This window comes from Cyprinus carpio, chromosome B25 (assembly GCF_018340385.1).
Source record: "Cyprinus carpio isolate SPL01 chromosome B25, ASM1834038v1, whole genome shotgun sequence".
In the NCBI taxonomy this organism is placed as follows: Eukaryota; Metazoa; Chordata; class Actinopteri; order Cypriniformes; family Cyprinidae; genus Cyprinus; species Cyprinus carpio.
The window spans coordinates 14077894-14090293 of record NC_056621.1 but is presented as its reverse complement, the minus strand read 5'-3'; the positions used below and the strand labels follow the sequence as shown (position 1 = coordinate 14090293).

General features: G+C 36.7%; 2 protein-coding genes across 3 annotated transcripts; one reads left to right on the top strand and one right to left on the bottom strand.

Annotated features, from left to right (window-relative positions):
- Positions 1 to 8: 8 nt before the first annotated feature.
- Positions 9 to 5265, bottom strand: LOC109050698 (protein disulfide-isomerase A3-like). Its single transcript, XM_042753448.1, has 13 exons — positions 4940 to 5265; positions 3609 to 3687; positions 2971 to 3088; positions 2779 to 2886; positions 2537 to 2666; positions 2341 to 2457; positions 2058 to 2183; positions 1376 to 1558; positions 1183 to 1291; positions 939 to 1067; positions 776 to 855; positions 604 to 661; positions 9 to 497 (listed from the first exon to the last, which is right to left on the bottom strand). The coding sequence occupies exons 1-13, from the start codon at positions 5074 to 5076 to the stop codon at positions 387 to 389; spliced, it is 1485 nt and encodes a 494-aa protein (XP_042609382.1). The 5' UTR covers positions 5077 to 5265; the 3' UTR covers positions 9 to 386.
- An 849-nt stretch (positions 5266 to 6114) lies between these two features.
- On the top strand, positions 6115 to 12254 carry LOC109066467 (cation channel sperm-associated protein 2). 2 transcript variants are annotated; one of them, XM_019083487.2, is made up of 10 exons: positions 6115 to 6421; positions 6847 to 7017; positions 7140 to 7208; positions 7311 to 7483; positions 7693 to 7854; positions 7934 to 8058; positions 9702 to 9877; positions 10151 to 10247; positions 11170 to 11438; positions 11736 to 12254. In XM_019083487.2, exons 1-10 carry the CDS (start codon positions 6220 to 6222, stop codon positions 11765 to 11767), a joined length of 1476 nt encoding a protein of 491 aa, XP_018939032.1. In that variant the 5' UTR covers positions 6115 to 6219; the 3' UTR covers positions 11768 to 12254. The 2 variants fall into 2 exon arrangements, with proteins under 2 accessions (XP_018939032.1, XP_042608604.1); XM_042752670.1 differs by lacking the exon at positions 7140 to 7208 and having other exon boundaries at positions 6116 to 6421; positions 7389 to 7483.
- Positions 12255 to 12400: the final 146 nt, after the last annotated feature.

The following is a 12400-nucleotide window of genomic DNA, read 5'->3' as shown; positions in this document are numbered from 1 at the left end:
CCGCAGGATTGTAGGTTTAGTGGGCCTTTTATTTCACAATCCTTCCAAACGTAAAAAAAAAAACATGGTACAAAAAAGAAAAAATAATTCACCAAATCCCCCTTTTCCATGAGAAAGAAACATGTCGAATTGGTCTCAAAAGTGCATCTCTCCAAGGTACAGTGTGGGGAAAACAATCTCAATTTGACAGATCTGTACCTCTTTTTCACTTATCTAAAAATCACACATAGTCTGGCCGTCACAACCTTCCACAGTGTTCCCAGATCAGCAGGCCCACGAGAGGGCCGACATTGTGACGTGGGTCAGAGCACTCGCTTCACTAAAGAATGGAATATAATTTACGTCTCCTGCAAAAATCCCCTCCTGGCTTGTTGGGCTGTGATTGTTTATAACTCAGATTTCTTCTTCTTTGATTTCTTCTCGTCCTCTTGCACCACCACGGTGTTTGTGGCCTCTCTTTTCAGGTAGGAAATAAAGTCGCTGACTTCACGACCTCCCTGATGGTCAAACAAGACTTGATTACATTCTCGTTTCTTGGTAGAATGAACACTGAAGTTTAGATTTTTTTTGTTTTTTTAAATAAATAAAATCAGAAACACAAACCTCATATTTCTTTGGATTTTGCTTCTGACCAGCGGGGGAGAAATAGATTGTGGGGAATCTAAAAGCGAAAGGTTCAGATTGTGAGTAAACCAATCAGCAACAAATCAAATAATAACACAGAAAAAGCACTAGCATAATTTTGGCGGGAAAAAGATGGATGGTCTCTACATACCCTCTAACTTCATATGGAGAAGGGACATCATTAGCAGTGGCATCCATCTTTGCGATGACAATGTTTGGACTGTCGGAAAGCTGTAAAATAAATATAATATTTAAGAAATGACCATTCAGGTAAATATAGGTAAACAATACAACATCAAGCTCTAAAAACATACCTTCTCTCCGAGTTCTTTGTATTTAGGCTCCAGGCTCTTGCAGTGTCCACACCAGGGGGCGTAAAACTCAATGAGAACGTCTTTGCTCTCATCATTTACAATTGAGTCAAAGTTCTCAGCCACAATAACCTGGAATAACAAGGACGAAGTTCCAGGTTATGTGAACTAGTATTTCAAATACATATATTTACGAAAATATAAACGTATGAAAAAATATATGCAGAAACAAAATTGCCTGACGCACCTTCACAGGGCCATCGTTGTTCTCAGGAATAGGCTCTGATTTGAGATAACGCTTTAGGTTTCCATCAAAATAATCCTGCAGGAACTTTTCCAAGGCCTTTCCATCACGACTGCAGACAGAAAAGGATTGTTTTGGTTTTTTTGCTGCTTAAATCAAGGTCGTTTGTTAAAGGGAGGAAAAAAAAACTACTTACGAGAACTCTTCCTTCATGACGTATTTGTCTCCCTTGGCAGTACGGATGCCAACAAGAGGCAGCTCTCCACTGCTGCCTTCCAGACCCAGCTCAGACACGTCATGGCCAAAGCTGTTCTTATTGGCCACAGCGAAGCTTAGCTGCTTCCCCTGATCCAGGAAGCTCTTGGCCACCTTCATTACCCTGGAGAGAGACACACACAAGCACATTAAGAGTCTGATCTCAGATCACCATTTAAACACACTGCTTCATTGAAAAGTAATATTCTATAAATTCATTCATGTATAAAAAATGTTTACAAAATTGTAAAATATTACATTTTGTTTGATAATAATGTTTGATAACACTTTTAAACAAAGACAAAAAAATACTTCCATAAAGAGCGTCCATAAATGGAAAAATTTACATTCACTATGAAAAAAAAAAAATTAGATTATTTTTAAAAATGGAATATTTTGCAACTTTTCCAAACTTGGGCAAGAAAATAAATAAAAATAACATTTTAAATTGATCACTGAGATATATATATATATATATATATATATAATGCATTTATGTATGTGTATGTAACCTTGCAACTTCTATATTTCCATAGTACTTGAAATCTACTGAAAATAAATGCCACTTCTATATTCATAAATTTAAATGTCCTGGAACAAACTAATTCACAAAATCGTTATACCTGTTCCTCCAGTAGTTGGAACCCTTGGGGTTCTTCTCATAATCCACATCATAGTAGGCCACCAACAAGTCTTTGCCTTTCAGCTGGTCTTTGTTGTCATCAGTCATGTGGGGACAGATGCCAAAACTGTCATATGGGGGAAAAAAGACTTTAATATTACATATTCAACCACCAAATCACACATCAGACAAACTAATAGTAAACAGAATGCAGATATTAGAAACTGAGAGTTGCCCTTTTTTACTTTTTTTTTTTAACATCGTAATCATAAGCAAAAACGTACATGTTATCCTGAATGAACTTCTTGATCTTTGCGCTTGTGAATTTGTCCTCAGTGAATTTCACATTGCCGTCTTCAAATTTGTTGCTGAGATGAGATGGTCGGAACAAAATAATGCCCCTGCAACATGCATTAAAAAAACAGAATATTAGAAACAGGATGAATATCTCTGCAAAACTGAAACCAAAATGCCACATACTCTCCATCAACATCATGCTTCTTCAACAAGTCCTCTACATTAGTGTGGGCGAAACGGTAGGACTCTCTCAAAGCGCTGGCAGCCTTCAGGAACTCTCCCTGAGCAGCACTTCCTCCATCAGCGAAGAATCCTGGACACACGGATAACAGTTACATAATTTTTGCACTGATGCAAAAAAGTAATACAGTACAATCAGGTCTAATGTGAGACAGTAAACATTACTGTAGAATACCATCACTTACCCACAACACTGGCATCACGCTCCCCAATGTACTTCTGAAATTCAGCCTCACTTTTGAGCTCCACCGAGGCTGGGCCTGCCTGCTTCTTCAGGTGGCTAACAATTCCATCTGTTGGATTAAAGAAGAAACAAAAAGACATTAACATCTGATGAGGAAACTACACATGGCATCACACAAGATTCAAGAACACACCTGCTGTCCTGGGACCGTCGTAGCTGCCAGATTCCTCTCCATCTCTGAAAATCTTCAGGGTTGGGTATCCGCTCACTCCGTATTTGCCGCACACGTTGGAATTGGCGGTACAGTCCACCTAGATCATATTAGAGAAGCACATTAAGAGCAATCCTCCACCTGACCCGAGTCAACCCTTGTGAAAAGAAAGTACACTACAATATACTTATAATAAGAATATGCTGTGCGAGTACATGTGTGAAATGAATGCAATGTTTTTGGTGACTTTTGCATGATATTTGCAATTAAAGGGACAGTTCACCCAAAAAGTTACTCACCCTAAAAGTGTTGGTTACCAAACAGTGGCTGGTAGCCTTTGACTTTAATAGAATCAGTAACTACCAGCAGTTGATTTGTAACAACTTTTGGGTGAGTAGATGACAGAATTTTCATTTTGGGGGTGAAGTTATATTTTGGCATTACTAAAAAGAGCATTTTTTTTTTAAAGTGAACTTAAATTTAAGAAACGTTCTGTTTTTTGTTTTTTTTTTAATTTTATTATTATTATGTTATCTGTACACTACAAGTGCACTCTGAAAAATATGAAAGTCTATAATGAGACTATATAAAATGTAATTTGCGGGGTTTGATAACAATACCTTAGCAAGTGGGACGATGCCTTTTAGACGAGTGGCGGCTGCCTCATACTCTGGAGCAAGACGTTTGCAATGGCCACACCTAAAAGAGAAGATGACACATGAGGTTTATTACTTTGTAAAGTTAGTCTACTATACACTCATGACAGATTGGTGGATTTCTGCCTTTTATTCGAACTAGAATATGCTTATAACAAAAAAAATATATATATATTATAATTTTTATTTATTTTTTGTATATATATAATATATATATATATATATATATATATATATATATATATATATATAATTATAATTTTTATTTATTTTTTGTATAATATATATATTATATATATATATATATATATATATATATATATATATATATATATATATATATATATATATATATATATATATATATATATATGCCAATATTAGTTTTTTAAGGTAAGTTAGTTAGTAACACTGAACTACGTAATCGTGCGTCATCCAATCACACACAGCCAGCGAAACTTCATCGACCAATCAAAACGTTACAACGGAGGGCCGCCGAGCCTCCAAACATCCTTGTTACCGCCCTCATCTGCGATTTCTATCTGATAAACTTTCTATAGCCGCAATCTAAGACACACATTAAATCAGTTTCGACACACTTTTAAAGTTTAACTCTGTAAACCTGCAAATTGCTCCAAAAATCCAGTTTCACAGCGAACAAACAACCACTACTGTTGGCCTTCATGTGCAGAGTGCGAGTTCTTAAAGAGACAGTTGCCCTTAAAATAAGAATTCATCATCAGTTACTCAATCTCATGTGGACTCGAACCTGACATTCTTTCCCCCCTCAATACACATTACGAGACGTTATGCAGAACGTGAGCGACTGACAGGCAACTAATCCTCTACATGGCATTAGCAAATAAGAGGAAAAGCTACAAACAGGAAGTGACTGATATAATTAGTTTTGTCCACAACAATGGAGTTGCATGGATTCATTCTGATCCCAGTGAGCGTTTAAAAGTCTTTATCACTCCATATACATTCCCAGATTCATTATTAGCATCTCACGACCTTGCATACTTTTCACTTGACCAAAAAAAAGCAGCTAACGTTAGTGAAGGTACTTTCGCTTTAGCAAACTAGCTTGGTAGTATTATTCAAAGCCCCGATCATCCACGCAGGTCCCTAATACTACATTATAGGATTGATATCTAGAAAAAAACATGAATAAATGTATCTATTATTATTAATTATCTAGAGTAAGCGCTAATGCACCAAATGCTCTAATGTACAGATTTTCTAAATTGCACGAAGAAAAGATCGTTTAAAAGCCAGAATCGTCGCACACTCACCAGGGTGCGAAGAACTCCACCAGAATAAAGTCATGATCTCCGATTTTGCTGTCAAAATCATCATCTGTGAACTCCAGCACGTCACTCGCGCGCGCGGCCGCGGCGAAAGCAGCGATAAACAGCACAGCCAGCAGCATCTCAAAACCTCTTCAGTGCGAAAGTGAAGGGAACGATCGATATCCCGGTAGCCCTCAGTTAATAGCTTCTTTTTGAGGTGTTGTTGTGAAGGGAAGGAGTGCACAAAAGAAAGGCCCGCTGGATCTGGCGCCCTGCACTCAGCGAAAGAGAAAGCGCAGACGGACGCGCAAACCGGAGCTCTTCAAACTAACCAAAGTGTGGCGGCTCACTATTGGATCTTCAGCAGCGTCATGCTGCTGCAATCAGCCAATCAAAACGCGGGAAACACACACTTCCGGGTGGGGAAATCATCTTCGCATGTTACAAGGGAAAATTGTGGGCTATGTTAGTTGTCAAAGTGTACAATGTCTAAACTGTACAACTCGGAAGATTCTAGGGCACTTATCAAATTACAAATGAACTCCATGAAATGACAATGAACTCCTTGTTTTAATTAAATTTTTTAGTGCTCTCAGACTTCACACTAATCATTCAGCAGTTATGCTAGGCTGTGTGTATTTTTTCCTTTCCATTTATTTACAATCAGAACTAGCAATGATACATTCGTGAATGACTCGCTGTTCATCTAACAGAGCTCTCAGATGTTTATTTTGCGATTGTCGTTTGGGTTTATTTTTTTATTTTTTATTTTTTGTTTTATTTGTTAGATGTATCTGTTTGCAGCGGTTTCTCATACTCAGAAATAGTAAAGGGACACTTACAAAAAATAATTGAGTTTAAATCTTTTTATTGGGGAATCCAATACACACTGTGACAAACATCTTGTGGAAGAAAACCACTGAAGGGAACAAAATTAATTACGTCTTTATTGTGTATGAAGCTTCTGATCAACTTTGAAGGGGAAGACAATTTATATCCATACCCATAACAAGATCTAAATGGGGGATTGTTAATTAATTATTCATTGTCTCTTGTCTTGGAGTATTACTTTTATTATAGTTGCCAATTTATATTTTAGTAATATCGACCAGCCAGCAATAAATAAAAAGATAGATAGATAAATAAAAAATAAAAATAAATGGGTCACTAAAGCACCTAAAGCGGTTGCATTCAAATCCTTTGACCGTTAAATGTTGTCTGACGTCACGCTCTCTACAAATTAAGTGGGATGAATTTAGTTGTACATTTCGTCCCCATTTACAATGAGCAGTGTCATCAAAGATCGGGAAAATAAAACCTGTGAGTCAAGCCAACATGAGGACAACATTTCCACCGAGGAAAGCCTTTCTCCGAGAGCGCAGATTATTCGGTCAAAACTCATCAACATGGCAGATCTCTGCGATCTTCTGCCAGAGCGCGAGGAGCACAAAGACAGACCACAACACAGCGTCAAGGATGTGACTGGTATGTGATACAAATCATGTTTTAAGCGTTATTAAATTGCGATGTGCTGCTGACTGAAGCTATATTGATACGTTTTAATATATATATTAGAGTATAAATACATTTGCCCTCACATAACAAGGTTTTACGGTTTAAATTGACACGTGCTTTTTCAAATTTAGAGAATTGCTTATATTTTTACAGATTACTATTATTTAATTATCAGTTGTGAACTCTAATACATAAAGGTAACAGGTTAAGTTAACATAAAAAAAAGTGATAAAAATGAGTGCACTTAAAAGAGTTCACTTCCTGAGGGGATGATGATGTCATGATAAAGACAAGCTGATAAATATGATGGTAACAGGGTTCACTTTCAAGGGGTATTACAATATCGGCTGGAAAGATAATGATTGAAAAATGATTTCTGCATATTCGTGTCTTAGATCTGGAGCGATACACCAGTCTGGAGAATGAATATAATCACTTGGTGAGGTTTGAAATCAGTCACCACAGAAAAGACAACATTACCCTGGAGCAACGCAGACTGAACCGTGTGCTAAACCGCCATTCCAGATACCCTCCTCTGAATATGTTTGCAAACTGGATCTTAGAGAGTATCCTTTTATACACAAGAAATCCTGTGTCCCAAAAAAGGAAAAAAAAAACAAGTTCCAGGCAGCAGTTTTTAAATTCGAGACTGTCTGAAAGTGTACCGTCCTTAACGTAAATATATTAGGTAGTCCGTTTAAAGCTCTTATGCTTTTCCTTGTCATTTTGAATGTTTCTTTACTATCAGTAGAAGCAGGTGAGAGGTCATTAGCTCATGATTTTTAAGTTGGTCTGTATTATAGGTTAAAAAATACCAAAATGTAAATCACTCATTAGTAATCTCTGTTTGCGTATTCAGAGTTTCATGACTATAAGGATCCAAGCATAGACGTCCTTTTGGTGGTTCTACAACTACTGAACTTGTCTATACTACAAGTTTACGTTTTAGAAATCATCCTGAAGTGGCTGGACGATTTCTGGCTGTTCTGGAAAAGTCCATGGAACGTCTTTGATTTTGCTGTGACTCTGATGGTATGAATGCTTAAAAATGAAGCAATATTTATTTAACTTGTTCTTTGTCTTCTTTAGTCTGGGTTACAGTGCGATACTTACAGTGGAAGTGAATTGAGTTGATGTGTAATCCGAAAAATACTCAATAAAAGCTATACTTGTGTTTCAAACAAAATGTATTAATTTACACTTGGTCAACAACTTGCCATGCACCATTTTTTTTCTGTTAGCCTGTTCTTCCAGCGATTGTCCCCGAGACCTTCAGAGGTGCATTAATATCGCAAAAATTTTTGAAACTTCTCGTCCAGTTTCGCGTCCTCCGATGTTTAAAGATTGTTTCCAGATTCCAGGATATTCGTCTTATGTTGCAGATAATCTACCATGCATGCGGGGTATGCAATTATCCATGAGCCTGTACTGTGTAAGAAACAATGTTTCCTTAAAACTAACGATGCTTACTACTTTCAACAGACCGTGAAACTGATATTTCCAGTGTTGTTAATGAGCTTTTTAGTTTTTGCTGTGTTCGGAGTAGTTCTGTTTGAAAAATACACCAACTCCAACATTGAAGGTCTGCTCTACAAGAATGATTTCAAGTGAGGGCATTTTCATTGTGAAAACTTGAAGAGTTTGTTTTACAGGTGCATCTCAATAAATTAGAATGTCGTGGAAAAGTTAATTTATTTCAGTAATTCAACTCAAATTGTGAAACTCGTGTATTAAATTAATTGCACACAGACTGAAGTAGTTTAAGTCTTTGGTTCTTTTAATTGTGATGATTTTGGCTCACATTAAACAAAAACCCACCAATTCACTATCTCAACAAATTAGAATACTTCATAAAACCAATAAAAAAAAAATATTTTTAGTGAATTGTTGGCCTTCTGGAAAGTATGTTCATTTACTGTTCATGTACTCAATACTTGGTAGGGGTTCCTTTTGCTTTAATTACTGCCTCAATTTGGTGTGGCATGGAGGTGATCAGTTTGTGGCACTGCTGAGGTGGTATTGAAGCCCAGGTTTCTTTGACAGTGGCCTTCAGCTCATCTGCATTTTTTGGTCTCTTGTTTCTCATTTTCCTCTTGACAATACCACATAGATTCTCTATGGGGTTCAGGTCTGGTGAGTTTGCTGACCAGTCAAGCACATAACACCATGGTCATTTAACCAACTTCTGGTGCTTTTGGCAGTGTGGGCAGGTGCCAAATCCTGCTGAAAAATGAAATCTGCTGACCAGCTTTTTGAAGATGCTGAAGGAAGCATGAAGTGCTCCAAAATTTCTTGGTAAATGTATTGGTTATGGAAAAACACTATGGTTGAACACCAAATTATGAAAGACTGTTGATAATTGACTGTGGAAACTTAACCAGCTTGGGCTATGAGCTTCTCCAGCCTTCCTCCGGACTCTAGGACCTTGGTTTCCAAATGAAATACAAAACTTGCTCTCATCTGAAAAGAGAACTTTGGACCACTGGGCAACAGTCCAGTTCTTCTTCTCCTTAGCCCAGGTAAGACTCCTCTGACGTTGTCTGTGGTTCAGGAGTGGCTTAACAAGAGATAAGACGACAACTGTAGCCAAATTCCTTGACACGTCTGTGTGTGGTGGCTCTTGATGCCCTGACCCCAGCCTCAGTCCATTCCCTGTAAAGTTCACTCAAATTCTTGAATCGATTTTGCTTCACAGTCCTCATAAGGTTCTCTCTGTTGATTGTGCATCTTTTTCTTCCACACTTTTTCCTTCCACTCAACTTTCTGTTAACATGCTTGGATACAGCACTCTGTGAACAGCCAACTTCTTTGGCAATGAATGTTTGTGGCTTACCCTCCTTGTGAAGGGTGTCAATGATTGTCTTCTGGACAACTGTCAGATCAGCGGTCTTCCCCATGATTTTATAGCCTAGTCTAGTGAACCAAACTGAAAGACCATTTTGAAGGCTCAGGAAACCTTTGCAGGTGTTTTCCAGTTGATTAGCTGATTGGCATGTCACCATATACTAATTTGTTGAGATAATGAATTGGTGGGTTTTGGTTAAATGTGAGCCAAAATCATCAGAATTAAAAGAACCAAATACTTAAACTACTTCAGTCTGTGTGCATTGAATTAATTTAATACACTAGTTTCACAATTTGAGTTGAATTACTGAAATAAATGAACTTTTGCACAACATTGTAATTTACTGAGATGCACCTGTATAAGGTGTGGGTTGTTCTTAATGGATGTGCTTGTCTTCTTTTTTAGAGGTTTATCCAGTGCATTCATCACACTCTTCAGTATTTTTACCTTGGAGCACTGGCTTGATTTACTAAAAGACATTCAGAGAGTTCCGGAGCTAAACCATCAACTCTGTGGATTGTTCATTATGGTGTGGTTTGTTTTTGGAGCCTTGATGACCTGTGTTTTTATGACCGTTATAAGTAAGTATTCTTACAATATATAAAGAAATATTAATTGTTCTAAAACCAGTGATTTTATGTATTGGATGATACACAAAATTAAACCCAGAACAAGGTGAAAATAATTAATTGTGTTTTAGTGCCTTTCTGGGTATATTTCTTCCAAATTTTTCCTCTATAAAAAATTCTAACATGAAAAAAGGTTGTCCAGAAGCCCAACGGATCCCAAACTTTTGAATAGTAGTGTGTGTATATTCTTAACTGTAACATTTCATTGGATTCCTTTGTTCACAGTTGATGACTTTCAGGAAATTCGTAACAATCTCTCCAAAGAGGTGCAGCAATTAAAAATCCTGCGCAGAGCAGAGATGTTCAAAGCAAGTCATATGGGGTAGGTGAACAAATAATATGTTTTGATTTACATGTAGTTTATGTTGGCTTGTTAAACATGTTAAAACGGGTAGGCAATATACCGGAAGACACAATTTAGAAAATACAAAATAGAAATTTGTCAACTAGTAGAGATTTTGGACTATTGTTTCTATCACGGTTACACACTCACGTGACCATGCTGTGCTATGTGGTCACAAAAACATTTCGTTTGCATGTGTTTTCAAGCATTGCGGTTTAAAAACAAGTGATTTTAAGCCATTGAAACGCAATGAGCAGCGAAAGAGAACTCATTTCTCTATATGCGTGCACTTTATAGGCCTTGATCAGTCTGAAGTGAAAGCAAACAGCTGAGAAAGAAAACACATTTGTAATGGTATACTGGATCTAGGCAGTTCTTAAAGTGACAGCAGTCTAATATTCCTGCTGTCTGTCATTCATGTTAATCAATAAACAAAAGAGAGAAATCTCTCACTGCTCTTGACTAAATCACTTTTGTAACTTTAATAAGAAAAAATATATATTTAATTTACACAGCAGTATTTTTATACATTTGATTACTTTATACAGTGTATGTATTTCTTATTTATTTGTTCTACTGTAGTTATTTGTCCTATTGCTTGTAATTAGCTTCTTATTCTTATTTAATTGCTTACTGTTTACTTTTCTTCAGTGAGCTTGAATTTTGATTTGTTTTTAAATTATGCTAGTATTTGTTTTTTGTGATATTGTCACTGGTGACAAGAATTATGAAATTTCGATGTTATAAAAAATGTTGATATCATAAAGACCTTATTTAATGCAAAAATAACTTTTTATTGTAATCTATATCGTTATCATGAAATAAAATGTCTCATATGGTGATATAAGATTTTGGTCATATCACCCACCCCTATGTTAAAACATTAAATTTGTGATTTCAGGGCGATAAGCCAAACAAACCAACTGAAGGACCACAAACCTGTCAAAAATAAGGAAGAGCAAACAAGTCCAAATGTTAATTTGGATAGCCATACCTCGAGAAATGAGCTGGAGTGGGACATGGGTCTGGAAGCGTTTATTCAAGCGGCTGAGTTTCAGGATGACTGTGAGACAGAGTGCTGGCGTGAAGACAATCTCCACAGGTACTTTGAGCAGATGGAAAAGCTCCAGCGCAACCTGGAGGAGATGGACCGGCTCCAGGATATATTAGGTGGGTATGAACACCGAGGGTTTTCATGATAAGCGATTGCAACAGCAACATTATATTTGATCCAGTCTGGATAGTGGTTAAAAAAAAAAAAAAAAGTATAGCCTGAATGCACTGTAAGTCGCTTTGGATAAAACCATCTGCTAAATGTAAATGTTAATGTAAATGGATAGAGTATTTTCATACAGTCACACAATGCTGCAAAATATTTAACCCTCTTTGTGATCTCCTCTTTTTACTTAATCATAATTTAATTTAATATAACAAAAGTCATTAGTTACTTTTTATCTGTTGTGACAGTTCAGGGTTTCCTTAACCTGCATGAATGCTAAGAAAAGTAAGAAGAATGCATCAGCAAACTCTCTCTATGACTTCTGTTCTCCGTCACAAACACTGGATGGGGGACTTAGATGTGTGTTTTTTTTTTTGTTTTTTTTTTTCAAACCGTTTACACTTATTTCTAATAAAATGTATGTAGTTTAAATACTTTCTAAAATGACATCAGTAGACATTAATAACATTTGTTTTGGTAAGATAATAAACCTTTTCATCTTTATGATTTATTGTAATGATACCAGCTTGTTGGCAATTGACTGTTTTAATTAATTCTATTAAATCAATCTGTCTGGCTGACTACATTTTTAATATACATTTTCTAACATAATGTGATGTGCAAGCCTTGTTACTTCATCTCAGATTCTACCCAATTAGCAAAAGTGACTTTGAGCATTGAACTATCAAAAGCCAACTTGGCATTAGCGCCGAAAGTTTAGTGGGCAGTACCCCGATATATAATGCAGACTTTATTTTACATGGACTGGGTTGCTTCATGGGGGCGGTCATTTTGAAATCACATGACTAGCTCAACTTGAACTTATAGAATCATGGCTGACTGCAAATAAAGCATTTCTGCAATGCTTCATCCACACCACTAGGTGTCAGTACAAGACAATGCCCAGTGCAAC

Coding starts and splice junctions, on each gene's coding strand:
- LOC109050698 (XM_042753448.1), bottom strand. CDS start 5,076: ATGCTGCTGGCTGTGCTGTTTATCGCTGCTTTCGCCGCGGCCGCGCGC. Junction 2,887..2,970: donor CGACGGTCCCAGGACAGCAG/GTGTGTTCTTGA, acceptor TTAATCCAACAG/ATGGAATTGTTAGCCACCTG. Junction 2,184..2,340: donor AAGTTCATTCAGGATAACAT/GTACGTTTTTGC, acceptor CCCATATGACAG/TTTTGGCATCTGTCCCCACA.
- LOC109066467 (XM_019083487.2), top strand. CDS start 6,220: ATGAGCAGTGTCATCAAAGATCGGGAAAATAAAACCTGTGAGTCAAGC. Junction 7,855..7,933: donor TAATCTACCATGCATGCGGG/GTATGCAATTAT, acceptor TACTTTCAACAG/ACCGTGAAACTGATATTTCC. Junction 10,248..11,169: donor TTCAAAGCAAGTCATATGGG/GTAGGTGAACAA, acceptor TTGTGATTTCAG/GGCGATAAGCCAAACAAACC.